Source organism: Pteronotus mesoamericanus, unplaced genomic scaffold, assembly GCF_021234165.1.
Source record: "Pteronotus mesoamericanus isolate MK-2021 breed Mesoamerican mustached bat unplaced genomic scaffold, CSHL_Meso_final scaffold_118, whole genome shotgun sequence".
Taxonomy (NCBI): Eukaryota; Metazoa; Chordata; class Mammalia; order Chiroptera; family Mormoopidae; genus Pteronotus; species Pteronotus mesoamericanus.
Genome location: NW_026555301.1, coordinates 12,196,453 through 12,214,024, shown reverse-complemented (window position 1 = coordinate 12,214,024; position 17,572 = coordinate 12,196,453). Strand labels below are relative to the sequence as shown.

General features: G+C 42.1%; 1 protein-coding gene and 1 pseudogene across 11 annotated transcripts in view; one reads left to right on the top strand and one right to left on the bottom strand.

The window, feature by feature from the left end:
• The window catches only part of MTCL1 (microtubule crosslinking factor 1), a 138,414-nt gene that overhangs the window by 102,078 nt on the left and 18,764 nt on the right, over positions 1–17,572 (top strand). For all 11 annotated transcript variants that reach the window (XM_054587378.1, XM_054587374.1, XM_054587375.1 and 8 more), the window contains 3 exons: positions 2,517–2,747; positions 3,944–4,141; positions 14,281–14,448. In XM_054587378.1, the coding sequence (XP_054443353.1) occupies positions 2,517–2,747; positions 3,944–4,141; positions 14,281–14,448 (597 nt within the window). The remainder of the gene's footprint in view (positions 1–2,516; positions 2,748–3,943; positions 4,142–14,280; positions 14,449–17,572) is intronic.
• On the bottom strand, positions 7,525–7,821 carry LOC129081699 (small ubiquitin-related modifier 1-like; annotated as a pseudogene).

The following is a 17,572-nucleotide window of genomic DNA, read 5'->3' as shown; positions in this document are numbered from 1 at the left end:
GCCGGCTCTGCGCCGAGGGCGGTGCTTGGCGTCCTGAAGCAGGGCAGCAGGACAGTGGAGGAGAGGTCAGAGAGTGAGTCAGGACGGAGCATTTCCATCTGGGCACAGACGAAAGGACAATTCACCCTAAATCGTTGTCTTCAAAAAGCTTGCATTAATTGAGCTGTGGCCTTATTAGCTCTTCTAGCTATTTTAGAACAAACTGTTACTGGCTAATTATCCTTCTCCATTAAATCCTTCCCAGCATGCCCAGGAGAAGAGATTAGCAGACACAGGCACTCATTGCCCGGGGGCCTCCCTGAGGACTGTCCAGTTCCAGCCACCTCAAATCTAATTAGGTTGTAAACAGATACACAGGCTCAGAATCGCCCCTGCTGCCTTTTCCGCCTTCTAGTTGTTCTCAAAAGATACTTGTATTTTTATTTATTTTTTATTGAATTTATTGGGGAAAATACTTCTGTTTTTAAAAAAAAAATCAGTTGATCTTGACCAGAGGATCACAATGCTTTAAAATGTGTATCCTATGCAAAGTTGGGTATCCCAGAAATTAACACATAAGCCCCTCGGTTTTCCACGGCATGCTCATCTAAATAGGCCAGACCTGACTAAGGGAGCACCTTCTGCACCCTGCACCTTGGAGAGAGCAAAGCTGAATGCCAATATCTAAAAGTGCTCTGCCAGTCTTTACCACCAGATGCACCCCCCTTTTAAACATTTCATTTATAGCTCATGTTTTACAGATTATTACAAAAGGAAAATAATTTCATGTTACCCAAAAAATAAATTCTTAAGTAATTAAACTTTTTTTATTTTTGCATTGCACCAAAAATCATGTTTGAAAATGAACTTATCCCTGGTGATGCTGATAGTCAAATGTCAGGGTCCCAGGTGTTTCTAGTATTTGTATTCAGGATAAAGGAGCGTGTGAAAGAAGCTCCCGGACCTTGGTCCGAGGTGATGAAATGTCATCCAGACTCGTTCAGAGGGGAAGGTGTCCCCTAACACCGCAGGGCAGAGGACCAGCTCTGAGTCTTGGGAAGTGCCTGGGGTCCTGGAGCCGGCGGCGGCAGCAGGGCAGTGGAGGAGAAGTCAGAGAGAGCGAGTCAGGAAGGAGCATTTCCAGGTGGTTGCAGGTGAAAGGACTAAGAGAAAAGCCCCCAGTGCTCCATCCCCACTAATAATTTAGTGCCTCTGGAGAACCTGCCATGAGCGAGGCTCCTGCACGGCGTTCCCTATTAGCTTGATCATTTTGCAGCTGAGGAAGCTGAAACTTAACCAAAGGCAGCTGATGGCCTAACATGCGAGTAAGTTGGGAACCCTGGATTTCTAGCACGCTAGGCTGCCCGCCTACCCACTCTGTGCCATTCTTATGTCCAGGCTAGGGAGAGAACCAGTGGTGGGACTCTGAGGGCTGCTGAGACATGAGTTAAATCAGCTAGAAGTGCAAACAAAATCTGGTATTAGGACAGTGACACACAAGTCATTGCACACACCCAGGGACCTTCCCAGAGCTGCTTCTCGCTCTTCACTGGCCTGTAGCACATCAGTCACGTACATCGACCTCAGTGGTATCCGTCATACTCCCATGGTTTCTGAGCATTAATGTAGTAATTTAAGAAAACAAAACAAAACCCACTGCCTTGGTTTTTGGCCCAAAAAGGGTGTGTTAAATTAGGAGAGGACAGCTGATAATGATAAGGCTGGCAATCTAATCCTTTTTTCATCCCACTTTAGCTTCTATAGATACTATTTTTGTGCCCTTGTCTGTAAATTAAGATTTTATTCATACCCTTTTGCTTAGACCTATGTTGAAATGCAGGAACTTAATGTAGAGATGGAAAAACATTTTTTTCAGCACTGCTTTTATTTTCTTAAGAGTTAGCCATATGTAATAGGAATGTGAAATCTTAAGCGTGGAAGGGCGTGTAGGTTATGGACTTCCTTTCCTATTGCCTACCACCGTGCGCAGTGGAGTACTGTGTGTGCAGAAAGGGGGCCTGCTGGCCCCCAGCTCTCGCTGTCAGGCTCCTGTTGGCCTCTTCTTCAGCTTGCTGTTCTCTTTCTGTCAGGGGCTGAGGGGCCAGTGGGCCCAGGAAGTCAAGGGGAAAGATTTCTAAATACTTCTTTCCTCATTACAACTGCAGTATGTTTTTGTGTGCAAGCTCAGGTTCAGACAGCAAGTAGATTCTGCATTTAAGTCAGCTGTAGCCATACATCAAGAAATAATTTTCCTGAATGCATTTAGAAACATCTGAAAACACCAGGAGAGACTTGACTTTGATAAATGATTATAATACCTTATCTTGAAATAGCACTGTCTTCTGAATCAGAACACTCATAAGGTTTTATAAATAGTGAACATCTCAAGGAGTTTACTAAACTTCTGGTGGTTTCTGTATTTCATGTACCATATGCAAAATGATATGGATTGAATGGTAGTTTGCAAAGACTCTTGGTTTGTTTTGGGTGGCAAATTGGGATAGCTGCTTGTCACACTGTCTTTTCTTCCATTCAAGATGGAGGAGGAGCACCTCTATGCCTTAAGGTGGAAAGACCTGGAAATGCACAGCTTGGCTTTGCAGAACACCCTCCATGAGCGAACCTGGAGTGATGAGAGGAATCTGATGCAGCAGGAGCTCCGGTCCTTGAAGCAGAACATTTTTCTTTTTTACGTCAAGCTCAGGTGGCTGCTGAAGCACTGGCGACAAGGGAAACAGATGGAGGAGGAAGGAGAGGGTTTCACTGAGGTACCTCCACTCAGAGAGTTCATTTTGTTTACATTGGTTTTGTTCTTGACCTCCAGAAACTGCCATTCCCTTTCCCCTGTACACAAAGTCATGTTCTATTAGTTCAGATTATTTTGTCACATCCACCCCAGGCAATGGAAGTACAGTGGGTTGTCCAATTATGTATCACACCAAGAGCTCTGTGCTGTCCTTTGGCCTTGTTTTAAGAGTATATGGGTCTCTAACTCCATTCTGCAACAGTTTTGCTGCCATCTCTTTTGTTGCTGATTTATGAATTCATTAAAGTGATCACCCTGAGATCCTTGACTGCCTCCTTCTACCCTGCTAGTCGGTGAAACCTCGTTCTAACTGCTTCCCTCCCCCTTCCATTTCAGTCTTTCTCCCTAAATGCCAGAGCTCGTTCTGCCAGTGCAGTTTTATAAGGGTCTCTTTTAAGCTCCAGGCAGGTCACTTTCTTGCTGCCTCTGAAATTTGTGTGTTTTCCTACGAAAGGGAACATGGCTCAATTCCTAGATTCATAACAGGACCAGAACAGAGTTATTTGTTCTCAGATGGATTTTACTGATTAAGCCAGAGTGACCGTGACCTCTGCTGGCTCCTTCCCGGCCTGGCCTCGCTCTCAGGTGAGAGCAGGGCTGGAACCCCTGGTGTTGGGTGTGTCTCTACTGCTGGCTACGCAGTCAGCTGCTTCTTTCTGAATATTGGTTTCCTTTTAGTCCCCAAAGACCTTTCGTCTGCTTTTCACTCTGGCGAGCAGTGTAATTTTAAGTCATCCTGTGAGTAGGAAGATATGGTGACTCCCTTTCCTCAGGGTGAAGAAAGCCTTCAAAAATGAATTCAACCTGCTTCCAAATATCCATGAAATAGAAAACCATCGTTACTCAAAACCTAGAAATAGTTGTAACGTTTTGTGTTGATCAATACTTTGGAGTTCCTCCTCTAATGTATAAAACTGTAACGATAAGCAGTAATTTATAGGCAGTAAAATATCTAATCTTTTCTAGAAAACTGTATTTACTCACTGTATGTTATTTAAATGGAGAAAGTGGCCAATGAGTGAAATGGCCAAAATGAGCACATTCGGGGAGAGGGCTGAGAAATGAAGAGTTTGATAATTATCCTCAAATTGTAAAAGTCAGACTGCACAGCAGAAGGATTTGGGTAAAGCTGTGACCATCACCTCCTTCTCTTTTCAGAGCGAGCACCCAGAGCTCCACCCCAGACTTGGTGAGCTTGCAGTCCAGGGGGACCTACAAGGGGACAGCCCAGACCAGGAGGACGACGGTCCAGGCTGTGGCTCTTCAGTAGGGGAGCGCTCTCCACTCTCCCCTGTGCAGGTCGCTGGCCACGGATCCCGACTGCAGCCTGCAGATGGAGGGCAGCTCCACAGGCAGGTGGGTGCGGGGTCCCAGCCCCACTTCTACCCACATCCGGGAGAGGGGATCCTAATCTGTGTCTGTGTCGTCTTGTCATCTTTTATCACGGGCCACGTTCAGGAGGGCAGAAAACTTCTCTGGTTGCACGTGGTTTCATGTTGTATGTTTGCTAGAAATCACTTCATTAAAGCTTTCGCAATAGTGTCAGCTCATTAGTTCATTTGGCTTACACCTGTCAATGAGTACCGTAGGAAGATCAGATCAACTCTGTCCCCTCAAGGCCAGAGAATGTGCTGCAGAAAGAGGGAAAAAAAAGTATTCTGTAGAACGATCTGAGGCGTCATAAAGGTTGGTCATTCTCCCAAGGAGGAGAGAATACTGAGTGCTGCTCTCTCATCATGGCAGAAAAAGAAAGTACAGGACTTCTTTGTTAATGTTCAGCTGAATGGGCACTTGGCAAGATCACTAATTTGGTAACATAATGCATAAGGAGAAAAGAACAAGTATTTTTAAAAAACTAACCCCCATCATGTATAAAGTGTTTCAGGTTCTTTTGGGGCCACTTGAAACATAATACCCCAAATAAAAATATTTGATGACACTTAAAAAAATTAAAGCATTTAAAAAGGTGGGATTTCATTGTAAATATTACATACTTATTATTGTTGCCAAAGGCCACATACATTCATTATTAAGCAGATAGATGTTGCTTAATAAGCCAAAGATACTATTGATACCACCCAGATTTTTTGCCGTTTTATATAAAACAGCAGCTGTGGTGGGTTTGGAGCATTGAGACCCTGGGAGGCACCCAGTGTTAAAGCTTCCTCACTCCCAGCCTTCTAGTTCTGAGTCTTTTTGATCCTGTGTTGCTTCTCTGAGGGTTCCATAGGGCAGAGCTGAGGCCCCAAGCCCTGGACCCTGGCTCTGGGGTGGGGAGCAGAGCCAGTGGACTCTAGGTACAGCCAGCACCCTGGGAGGGTGGGTGTGGCTGCAGCCGCCCAGCCACAAACATACTCGGCACTCCCTCGCCCTGGACTCCACAGCTGCAGCCCCTCCCTCGGCCCGGAGCCACAGAGGGTCAAGTGGGAAAGGGCTGTCATCAGCACTTTGGCTCAGATCCAAATGATGAAAAGTAATGATGTCTACTTTTTGAGCACAGGCCTGGGGGAAATGTGTATTTTTCCCTTTACTGCTTTCTCTCCGTATACAAATAAGATGTTCACAACTGAAGAGCTGTTTTTTTCCCTGCAGGTATTAGCAGTTTGTTTGTTTAATCCAAACACATTCAAAATGGAAACTGAAAGAATACTTTTCACCTGAAACAATAGAAATAGATTCTATTAGCATATAATGCTTAACACATTGTGGCAATAAAGATGGTACAGCCAGTATGGTTGCAGTAGTGTCATAAGGCTAGAATGCAACCATCAAATAAATAAATAAATAAATAAGCAAATAACCGTAATGGTGGATGAATATTTTTACTCTGGTTCACTGTAAAGGTGACAAAGTGTGAAAAGTCCAAAGTACTGAAGGGTGAACAATCACCATGTAACCTTCATGTGATGTTTTAATGATTTATTCATTCATGGTATGCAAAGACTGAAGCTGAATGGCTCTCTGCTTTAATCTTCTATTGTCCTTAACATTTGCCACTAATTTTGGTGCCAGAACATTCTTCATGAATGGCAGGGCAGTATTCTGGATTGGAAATTATGTAAATATATATACAATGGAAAAAAAGAAATAAAAAGGTAAAGAAAAAACATGTTATTAAAAAAACACTAACAATAAACCACTTATTTAAAAGTAGTTTGAGCCCCAGCTGGTGTGGCTCAGTGGATTGAGCACCAGCCTGCAAACCAAAAGGTCACTGTGTTGATTCCCAGTCAGAGCATATGCCTGGGTTACAGGCCAGGTTCCCAACGGGGGGCATGCGAGAGGCAACCGATTGTTGTTTCTCTCCATTTCTTTCTCCCTTTCTTCCCCTCTCTCTAAAAATAAATAAAACCCTTTTTAAAAAGTAGTTTGAATAAAGGCTTCAAAACTCAATTAATTTTCTGGTAAGAACATCAAGTACTACACATCAAAAAGTATAAAAAGTACTTAAAATAGAAAAAAGAAACATTTTTAAGCCCCCCCCAAATGGAACTGTTAGATATCTGTGTCCCCAAAATACATGCAGAAGTACAAGACTTTTTCTCAAATGGAAGGCCTCATCCAAAGGAAAAGAAGGCACAGATTTAGTTTTATTTATATTGTCGAGTATATGAAAAACAAAATATGTGCATCACTTGCTTGTTTACTAAATGGCAAACATTTTTCATAATCCAAAGCCAGTTTGCTACTATGTCAAGTGCGTTTGTGGCAGGGCAGAATGGGGACATCCTTCCTGCTCACAAGCAGCTTGAAAGGTCACACGGAAGAGCAGTTTTCTCCGTGCCCCCATCCACCCTTCATTGTCACTGACTAATGTGACTCAAGAAAGAGGAATTTTCAAAGGAACTTTTAATTGCTGTTATTAGCAAGTTTGTCATAATGCCAGAGTCCATGGGGAGAATTTAGCTCATGGAATGAGTTCTCCAACAATGACTTAATTAGAAAATAAAATGCTACTTTGCAAAATAATCCTTTAAAATCTTCCAGTTTTGTTTTTTTTTTTTTACAAATATTTTATTTTAATGAAGCTGGTACAATATCCATTTAAAACCATATCCCGGGCCAAAAAGTACAAATAAAATAAAAAAGAGCAGTGTTCTGTTGTATACACTTCTACATAAATAATTTTATTAACTGCTAATAAAAGGAACTTTTCTGGAATCTTCTGACAAGATTTTTCTTTACTCTTAAAAAGCTTTCCCTTTAGTGAAGCCATCATTGGAGTTAGTCTTTACTCTCATTTCATCTGTCATCTTGACTCCAACCTGATATTCCTCTTCGTTTATTTCAGACCGTCAAATTTTAAAAGTAACTTCACGTTAAGTTCTCTGGAAAACTTCTATCTCCCACTGAAAGTCATGGTCCTGGAGTAAAGCAATCACATGCTAGAATTGCAGGGCCAGTTAGGAAGTCATTGTGAGCACTGGCATTGGCCAACCTTATTTATCACAAGCCTGAAAGTGCATAGTCCTGAGAAAGGTGGTCTCCCTTTGTACATATGTAATATTTCAAAAGGAGAGGGCAGTATGAAGGAGATTGAGGTTTGATCACCAAAAACCAGCACAATGAAAACGAACAATAATGAATGATGGGCACTCGAATTCCAGTTGCCAGATGTTTTAAAGAAATGGGGAGCCAGTTTTGCATTCCGTTCTGAACATCACATTACAGGAGAACTATTCGTAAAAATAAAAAAGGATTGAGGAAAAAGACAAAAAATAAAAAGAATACCTAAACCGTTAAATGACTCCTGTTTGTTGCCGATAAACTTCGATCACATCTTCTTCCATTCCCAGTCCTTTTGGAGTGTGATTATCATCAGTTCTCTGTGACCTTCAAAGAGAAACCTGAGTCAATTCATTGTAACACCCTATCTTTGACGATATGGTTCTTTGGTTTTCTTGAGAGGTGTCATCATTTTTTCTTTAAAGTGAATCTCCTATCTGCTATCCTGTCCAATGACTGAGTTTAATGCACACTTCTTACTTCTTCTCCCCAAAGTCCTCAGTTGAAGGCTTTGCCTCCTGGGCAGGCATGGTGATGGTAGCTTACGGGGGTCTCCTTACAGCAGCATCCTCTGGTAGACAGAACCTTGCCCCAGGGTTTACAAGTCTGTTGCTCTTCCCTACAGCACAGCACTATGGCTGTACCAGTTTTATTATTTTTTTAAAAGAGATGTTAGCAATCATTACTATAAAGTATCTGTAATTAACTCAAGTAGTATTCATTGATTTCTACTTAGTCGAAAACTTGCTGCACGAGGATCATGTGTTGGGTGTTTCTCACACATGCATCCAAATGCTTTGGAAAAAGGAAAAAAAATGTAATACATCTGGTTTTCTAAACCATAGTCATGGAAAATTTTACCCTTGGGGTGGAAAATAATGTAGAGTCACTCAGCTGGAACCTCACATTCAGTGTATTTTAATATCATCTGTGTTTTCCTCCTCTCCCAGTGCTAATTTATTAGATCTTCCCCTTAAAGCGGAGATGGACCCATGAGATTTCATTTTGCATAGTGCACAGCAGAGGCGCTTGAGTGGGCTCACAGGGTAGAGTCCAGACAGGCAGAATTAGTTCTGCCTTTAATGGACCCATCTCTCCATAGTAATTAAGTGCACAATGCCATCCGTCCGAGGACAGAAGATTAGTGAGCTCTACTGTAAGCGACAGCTGGTTCCCTGAGAGTGAACATTCTCAGTTAGAAGGTTTGCCTGCTCTTAAGTGGCATGGGTATTAATTAGCTAGGTAGCCTGGGTGTCCTACAGAGCTGCAAAACAAAGCCACACCCTTTCAGAAACTCTCAGAGCCTCCCAAGGTGATAAGCAGAATAAGAAACGTGGCCCAACTTCTTTCCCAAGGATAAACTCACAGGTAACAAAATTTCCCAGGCCTTGATCTTTGCTTTGTGTCATATTGAACGTTCTCACAGTTGAACACAGTAAATGGTAACATTTATCAGGTCCAATGAGATAAAAAAAAATTTACATGTATTGAGTCAACCTTGGAAATAGTTCATGAATATCATCAAGTCGGAGAATGTTTGGCTCTGTGAATGCTCCCTGTTGACTGATCTTTAATTATATGATCCAGCAGCAATGACCTGCTTGTCCTTGAGAACAGTAAGCACTTTCAGTTGGCCTCGTGGAAGAGCAGAGGCTGGAAATATGTGAGGGCATGTTACAGAGTTCCCGTTGAGCTCCAAGATGCTTGCCACTTGCCACTTTGTAAGCTCTTGAGACCAGCACCGCTAAGTCTGTGTATGCATTTTATATTCATTCGTAATCCCTGAAATCTTTTTTAAAAAGGTGATTAATAATGGCAGAAATATGACCTTGTGTTTCCAAGAGCTAGTCTTCCCAGAATTGGATTAATTTTTTTAAAAGAGAAGTTACTTTTTCATTCCGAGATGTGATATAATATTCATTAAAACATCAGTGTGTACATATAAAGAATCTAATTTAGAATTCAGAGGACGATCTACTAAAATTTTGTTTCATGGTAGTCTTCAGCTGGGCCTGGTCACTGAATAGTCTCACTCAAGATCCAGCCTTGGGACTGAGTAGGTACTGCTCCCCTGAGCCTTTGTCGTGGATCCAGGAGTCATCTGAAGCTCAGGCCTTCGGGGGCTACCCCCAGTAAAATCAGCCTTTCTCCTGCAGCCCAAGTGCCTTCAACTCCCTGCACCTCTTAGACTTGCCCAGCAGCCCACTTTCTGATTGCCCACCTTTCTGTTTTGCCCCAAATGCAGAAACTTACAGAAGGAGCACATCTTCCAGACAAGGCCTGAATGTCAGAACTGCGACATGCCCTGATGTTTTCCTTTTCGGGTTTTTCTTTGAGATGGGGCGAGGGGATTAATATGAAAACTTTCCTCTTGAGCCTTAATAACGTTTACATTTCAATTTTGCATGTTATACTATGGTTTATTCTTCAGACTGCAACTTTATATCTTCACCTGGGAGACATGCCACTCTATCCAAAAGGAACCAGACCAGAGCTTATGATTATGAAACATTTTATTTTTGCTGTGTATTTTTGTTTGTTTGTTTCTGTTACTGTGGAAATAGCCCCTGCTGGAGATGAAATAGCCCCTGCTGGAGTCACAAGTACTAAAGGGGATTTAAGGAAAGGACTCTCTATACCCAATCCCATAGTGGGCAGTTTATGAAATACGTTTCAAGTGCATAACATATCATACAAGTATGTAACAAACTAAATCTTGCTGATGAGTGATTTCTTCCCATCTGGCCCCTTGATTTTCATCAGACCTGCCCTGATTCCTTTGAAGCCTTTGGCTGGTATCTCTGGATTTATAATTTATTAAATATATGTCCACTAGTTCTTTCATAAACCCACATTGGGAAGCTCTCATTGAAAATTATGGTGGCTGTAGGCACAGAGCCCATGTGGTCTGATCAGCTGGTGTATTCTTAGCCAGAGGAAAAACGATTTCTGTACATAAATGAGTCTATCATCTCTGTAAACTTCCCTCAGAGATCATGTTTGCAAGACTAGTCTTCAGTGACTTGTCTTTTATCTCTGGGGTGATAATGATTTTAGAAAAGAATCTTAAAATTAATCTGAATGTAACAATGAAAGTAAGAATGATAAATGACTTATTTATTTAAATGTTGCTGGATGTGCAAATGTATCCTTTCTGGCTAATCTCACAGAAAAGGACTTGTTTTGGGACTCCTGCTGAGAAAGGAGTTACTTTTATTGGATGCTGCAGGAGGTCCGCATCTTATATTTATCAGGTGGGAACTATGCACTGTGTATTGGAGGTCGGGAGCAGCTACCAGAACATTCCAGAGCTCCCTGTCTATGTCTAATAGCCTAAATGGATAGGAAGTGGAGGCCATCACCTCTGTTTTGTGACTGGCTTTTGTGGGTCAGCCTATAGCAGCAGGTCAATATATCTGTTCCAGCTCTAGATTTAAGCCATTTCGAAAGTTAATGGCTTTGATGCAAGCAAAGTAGTTGATGGTAATTCAGCTCTTTCACAGACTTGTGATAACACACACGGGTTTTAGAAATCATAGGCAAGAATAATTTTGTAAAATTGTTAGTGTTGTATCACAAATAGCTTAGTATGTTACTTTTTCCATAAACTTCCTTTTCACTTTCTATTAATAACATTTATTGTATACTTGGATATCAGTCCTGTTGGCTAAAACCCGACCTTGAACTTGTTATAACGGTTAACACTTTATAGCACAATCTGGGGGTTATTTTAAGCCTCACCCAAGAGAGATGAGCTTGGAAGGACTGAAATGCCCTCAGACTTGGGAGAAGAAATAGTAGAGCCATTTTATCCTGCTTTGTGAGAAAACCAGCCAGCTGATCGTGAAGAGATTGAGAAGTTGGTCTTCTTTTCATTGAGATTGACCTATATCTAACAGATATATAAGCTGAAAGGCTGCATAGCTAGGCCCCCGACACAGAAGATTCCAAAGTTCTGTATCCAAGAAGAGTCACCTAAAGACCTTTATGTGGACCAGAGTCTTGGTTCCATTCTTGACCTTATTGGGGTAATCTTTTTACCCAAAACATAGCCCAATAAGGGCCACCACTGGAGGAAAAGTGAGAGAAGTAACTGTTACGTATTTTACAGGATGGCTTAGTATTATTATTTCCCTTGATATAGAGATGGAAATTCATTTCACAGAAATTAGATGGCTTCTCTAAGGCAAATAAAATAATAATAATAATAATAATAGTAATAATAATAATATAGGCAGGGTTGATGTCAGAATTCAAATTATCCTGGCCTGGATTGCTCAGCCCTGGAAGGGACAGACCTGGATTGCAGTCTGGGCTTTGCACATCCTAGTGGCGAAGCCTCAGCAATCTCTGCACGCTGTAGTCCTTCCTCTGCAACATGGAGAACATGGCAGTGCACACCCAGGACTGATGTGAAATGCAAGGTCATGTAGATGAGTGATTTAGCGTACCCCCTGACCCATTGGAAACAGTATTAGTTATCATTACTGGGGGTTTTGTATGTGAAAAAGTCATTTAAAAGGACCATGCCAATCAATGGCTCATTCAGGGTCTTCAGAAAGCAGCTCTTGCTATTGTGCACCAAGGCAGAGAGCTCATGTGGCTTTTTGCCATGACACATGCTGCCCCCGGGTGATTATAGTGTGACAAGTATCAATGACATGGATTCTCTGAGCTCTCTTGCTGTCTTGGCCACCTTCACCCCAAAGTAATTTTGAGCTCATTTCATGATGATTAGTATACTGATATAATAGAACATTATGTTGATTACTCTGACCCAGATGTACATGAAAACACTAAATTTTATTTAATCTGATATCTGCTAATGCCAAAAAGTAGTTACTTCTAGAGTAAGTACTTCCAAATGTTCAGTCTGCAAAAGGACTATCTCGTGAATGCCTGCTTTCGAGAAGCACGATGTGCTTTTCCTCGTGTCAGAGCTCTTTGGTGCAGGATTAAGAACCCCACAGGCTGACCACAGGCAAAACTTGGGGTTCACAGGGAGCTATTTATTACGTATAAGAATTTATTATATGGATTTTTGGTTTTTCTTCAGTGTAAATTAAATGACTACTCCAAAGACTGAATCAAAATTATTATTTTATGCTCAAAATACTTTGACTTAAAACGCAGTAATATATTTAAACTTTAAAATCCAAAGATGAAAATACCACAGAAATCTACCATGAAATATACATAATTTTTCAGCAAATTCTATGCTTAGAATGATGTATATTTTTGTAAAGATTGTTGCAACACCTTACTCACCTGCACTTAAATAATTTTTAAATACTTTTGGTGTAGAGTTTATAGAAACTATTCTGCATTTATTATAATTTCTGATTTCAAAAGCATCTCTTTGAATATAGAGGTAATTTATTTATATCCAGGTGGTTGGAAAGAATGTGTAGGATTTCTAGAAGGTTCTCTATCTTCTGAGATTTGCAAATGTCAACTGCATTGTACTTTTAATAAGCCTTTCATCTCAGAGCTATAAAAGTAAAAATTGGTGTTCAAGGTGAGAAAAACCAAGGAGCAGTAAATAAAAAAGCTAAGAAATAGGCCTTTCTTCTCAATCAAAAGTCTACTGTATCTAATATTATAACTACTCATATAAATTATGGGGGCAGCTATGGAGTTTTCAGTAATTTGTTCATGTTATGGAATTTCTCTTTTCTAATTCAACTTTATTTAGATCCAAACATATGTCCAAAGTATCTTAATTTTTTTCTCATATGTATTGGCCATCTTTGCGTATGTACATGTGTGTGTTTAGTGGGTTAACTGAATGGTTTTAGAAGCACAGCTGGTCTCCACATGATGGAGGAGAGGTAATGTGTGTGTAGATCCCATGCTAGGTGGCCAAAGGACACTCACCTTGGTGTACCAAGTAGGGGAATTCCGCCTGAGAGTAAGGGGCCCTGCCTTTCTGTAGTCTGCATCCAGAAGGACTGAGAGAGCTTTCATCTCTCTTGTCTCACAAATATACCAAACAAGATTGCCCTGAGATCTCCTGATGCACCTTTGTGTTTTCTATCTGGTTGAAAGAGATGGGCTCATGGGACTATTATCCAGGTTCAGATAAAATGCCTGTGCCGAAATGTACTAAGAGAGCAATCATGGTTTTGAAATGTGCCTTCAAAGGGTAGGACAGGTTGTAGAAAATATAGAATCTTTTAAGTTGGGTATAAGCAGATTAGTAACACCCATTTTCATAAATCAGCCCTCTTTGTACCCTTCACACGAGCTGAGCATTGTGCAAAACACTAGAAATGCTGGGGTAGGTCAGGCCTTGTCTCTCCCCGGGCACTTACTGTGGTGATGGGGGGCAGGGGGTGGAGCACAAGATAAACAGGTGCAGTGGCTATTTGTGCTGTTGGTGAAGCAGAAAAGAGGGGCAGTGATTCTACCTCAGGAGGCCATGAGGAAGCCTTTATAAAGCAGGTTAAGCGTTTTCTTTTAGCTTTAATTATTAAATCTTAAAAGTCCCCCCTTGGCAACGTTTGTCATATATATGACCTCTGAGTAAACTACAAGTTAGAGGATGACCATCCTGTGTTCACAAGAAACACAAGGCCTTTATTCCTCCCTCTGTTGCAACAGCTGGCATTAAAATGACAGCACACATAGGTGAGTGTTTGTATTTTGTTATATCTGCATCCCTAGTCAGAAATTTCGATGTCTGAAGTCACATGGAGTGTGATTTTGGCCTCCAGGGCTCCCTGTGGCCTCCTGCACCATCCTCTCTTCTGTCTCAGGTTCTGCGAACACCAGCCCAAGTCCTGGTCTCCCTTCTATTCCAACAAACCCTTAGCAGACCAGGCCCAGGGACCTGATAGCAGCCAGGGGGACCCCCTGGCTCTGCGCCCATCGGCCATTGCATCTTGGAAACAAGGCTAGCACCACCTCGATTGCCAGGCTTTTCTCTGTTTCTGACCTAAAGAGTGCCCTTATATGCGGTGGCAGAGCCTATGCCTGTGTGCCCACAGGTGGTGGAAAACCAGCGGCTGTTCTGCGCGCTGAAGACCTTGCTGGAGGACTTGCGCTCGGAGCTGCGGGAAGACGAGCATGCCCGGCTGCAGCTGCAGCAGCAGTACGCCAGCGACAAGGCTGCCTGGGACGTGGAGTGGGCCGTGCTCAAGTGCCGCCTGGAACAGGTACCTGAACCCCAGCCCCCACTGCAGGACAGGCGAAGAGGAGGCACTGTTACTCGGATCCACAGTGACTCTCTTCTGAGAGAAAGAGGCTCTGGGGAGAAAACCAGGAGCAGCTGCCTGCTGTCACTTCTTAAAGTCCCCACCCTTTCCAAGGCACCTTTTTTCCCTCATATTCCCTCTCCCAAATATTAAACACAGTCAGCATTTTTGAAGTAGCATTGATTTTCCCGTTCCATATTGAACAAGGTTGTATTTAGCCCCATTAAAGGACTGAAGTATGAGGCAATGATCAGAGTGTGCTGACCACTCAGGAGCGAAGCAAAAGCAGATCGCAGTTTAGTTATCTCTGAAAAAGGTAGATACACACTTTCCTTTAGATTTCTCCAAATACTGGAAAGAGCTGTAGACCTTCAACTACATGATCTAGAGGCCTAATCAATTTCAGTGTCCTATTTACACCAAAGGAAATGAAGGCCCAGTAGAAGTGGCTGGTCTCAGACCACAGAGCCTTGAGTGCTGAAGTGGAGAGGAAAGCGGGTGCCTGCCTTACATGCTGCCAGCAGAGCGGAGCCTGCTGAGAGATTTTAGACCCTGGCGTGGTAGTGAAAATCAGGCCTAGCCAGAAACATTCTTTTCTACATTTTCAGAATCCTTTTCTTGCTGGAAATCCTAAAAGCACTGTCACTTCCTGCAGTGTCCACCTGCTCAGATTATTTCTCCAGGATTCTTCCAGCCCCTTGATCTTGATGAGGGAGGAAAGGTCTGTGCATATTTGATAATCTATCCTTCAGACCCTATTCGGAGGCAAACTATAAAGTAATTAAAATTTTATATCAATTGGCTCAGTCATGCATTGAAGGGTGGGGGTGGGGGCACAGGGAAGTACCCAGAAAGAAGACATCTTCCAAATGGCCTTAATAAAAGATGACAGAGCTTGTCATGTCCAAGGAAAACAGTTCCCCTGGTACCTACATGTTCACCTGTGTTGCCACCTGGCTCAGGTAAGCAGCGCTGTCAGGCTCACAGCCCTGGGAAGAGCAGAGACACAGTCTTCTCTGCAGAGGAGGCTGCAAAGCGTAGGAAAACCGGAGTGCCAGGCCAGGATTGTCAGATGACGAAGCCACTGACCCAGTTACTAGGCCTGCCTGCTGCCTGGCGGCAGATGCTTACTAGATTCTCTGTTAGAACACAGCCTGAACAGTCAGCAGCAGAGGAGAAATGAATAAAAATACTCTGAGCTGCTTTTAAACCAATTTAAAAATATGGTTGCAGGAGAAAAAAAAAATGAATATTTTCAAAGACCTTAAATGTAGCTGAAGAAAGGAGGCAAAATCTTTGATGCCATCCAGTTTCAAAACACTTCATCTTTGTTTTAGAGAAACCTTGTATCCACCCACATTGGCTACAAATAAAGCCTCAGGGAGAGTCATTAAACATCATGAAATAATGCTAGGACTCAAAGCCTAGAAGGCAGGTGGTAATAGAGAAGATTCATCTTCTGCCCAAATTGTTTAAGAAGTGTCTTAAACATTTGCATCCCAGGAAGCAATGAATGTGGGTGGATGTTGGTTCATTTATAATAGTCTCATCTTTACCCTCTTCTGCTCAAAAGCAAAACAGGTGAATTCTACCGAAAATAAAGTATTTTCTCTCAGTGAAGGCCATGTTGAGTCAATTCCCAAATCTGTGATTCCTTAGTTGACTCCTAAGTCAGACCTTGTTCTAAATGCCAGGGATCCAACAACAAGTAAGATATTTCCTGACCAGGTTCACAGTGCAGTGGGAGACCCAGACAACAGCTATACTTTGTAGTCATGTGAGAAGTACCCTGCCAGGCCCGCACGTGGTGCTGCTGTCAGCGGGTGGGGGCGGGGAGGGGGGAGCATGCAGGACACAAGCCTTGGCTTGAGGCCTTAGGGAGAATTGTTTGTGAAAGTCCCGCTTAGAATGAATCTCAGAGGATGCATAGCAGTGGGTATATGGAAGAGGAGAGGAAGGGTATTTGAGACAGAAAAGGAACAGCATGAAGAAGGGAGCACGTCATGCCTGCTTGCGGAGCTGCACCTACTCAGGAGCGAGACAAAAGAAAGGTCAAAGAATTGAAATGATAATCCTGATTTTATCTTGGCATTAAAGCATTTTGGTTTGCTTTTTAAAAAGTTATTTCGGATTCAGGGTAGAGAATGGATTAGAAACCAGTAGAATGGAAGGGATTAACATGGGTCCATGAGATTTGCTGAACTAGAATAGGAAAAAGATACATCTGTATGTACACTGCCCTTTAACTAAAATGTCTGATGTTCTCCAACGACAGTACACATCCAATTCCTTCTGCCTGTCCTCTGTGCTGTTGCAGTCATACGGTCTACTTCTCATGTCCTATAAATACACGATACATTGCAAATATGTTTGCTTCGTACATTCAGTGATTTAAAAAGCAGAAATAGAGAAAAATGATTTTCTTTGTTTTTTAATTTGTTTTATTTATGTCATTTTCAGTGTTTTGAGTGTGTGTGTATGTGTGTGTGTGTAGAAGAGTGTTGGTATCATACACGTTCTGCCTGAACATTTTCTCTATCATTTCTTGAAGTGCAGCTCTGCTGGCAACGGGGTTTTTTATTTTTTTATATTTATTTATTGAAAAGTGTTTTTTCCTTTGTTTTTGAAAGATATTGTCGCTGAGTATGTAATTCTGTTAAGATTGCCATTTACCCCCTCAGCCCTTTAGAGATGTCACTCCATTGTCCTCTGATTTGCATAATTTCTAAGGAGAAGATTCATTTCAATGTGCCTGTGTGTGTGTGTGTGTGTCTGTCTGTCTGTCTTTTCTTTCTGCCTCCAAGGCTTCCTCATTGATGTTCAAAAGTTTGAATATGGTATGTCTAGATGGGAATCCTTTTTTTTTTTTTTTTTTTTGCTTGTTTGTTTGTTTTTGATATTTAACCTCCTGGGTATTTGACAAACATAAACATGTAGTGTAGATGCCTAGGCTCCATCACTGACCCATCATTAGGTCCCATGTTGGGGCTAAGAATATAAGACAGACACATACCTGTCCTCAAGGAACTTTACAGAACAAGAGGCAAGAGATGGTGGTGACTCAGTAGGAAGTAGATCTGAGAGG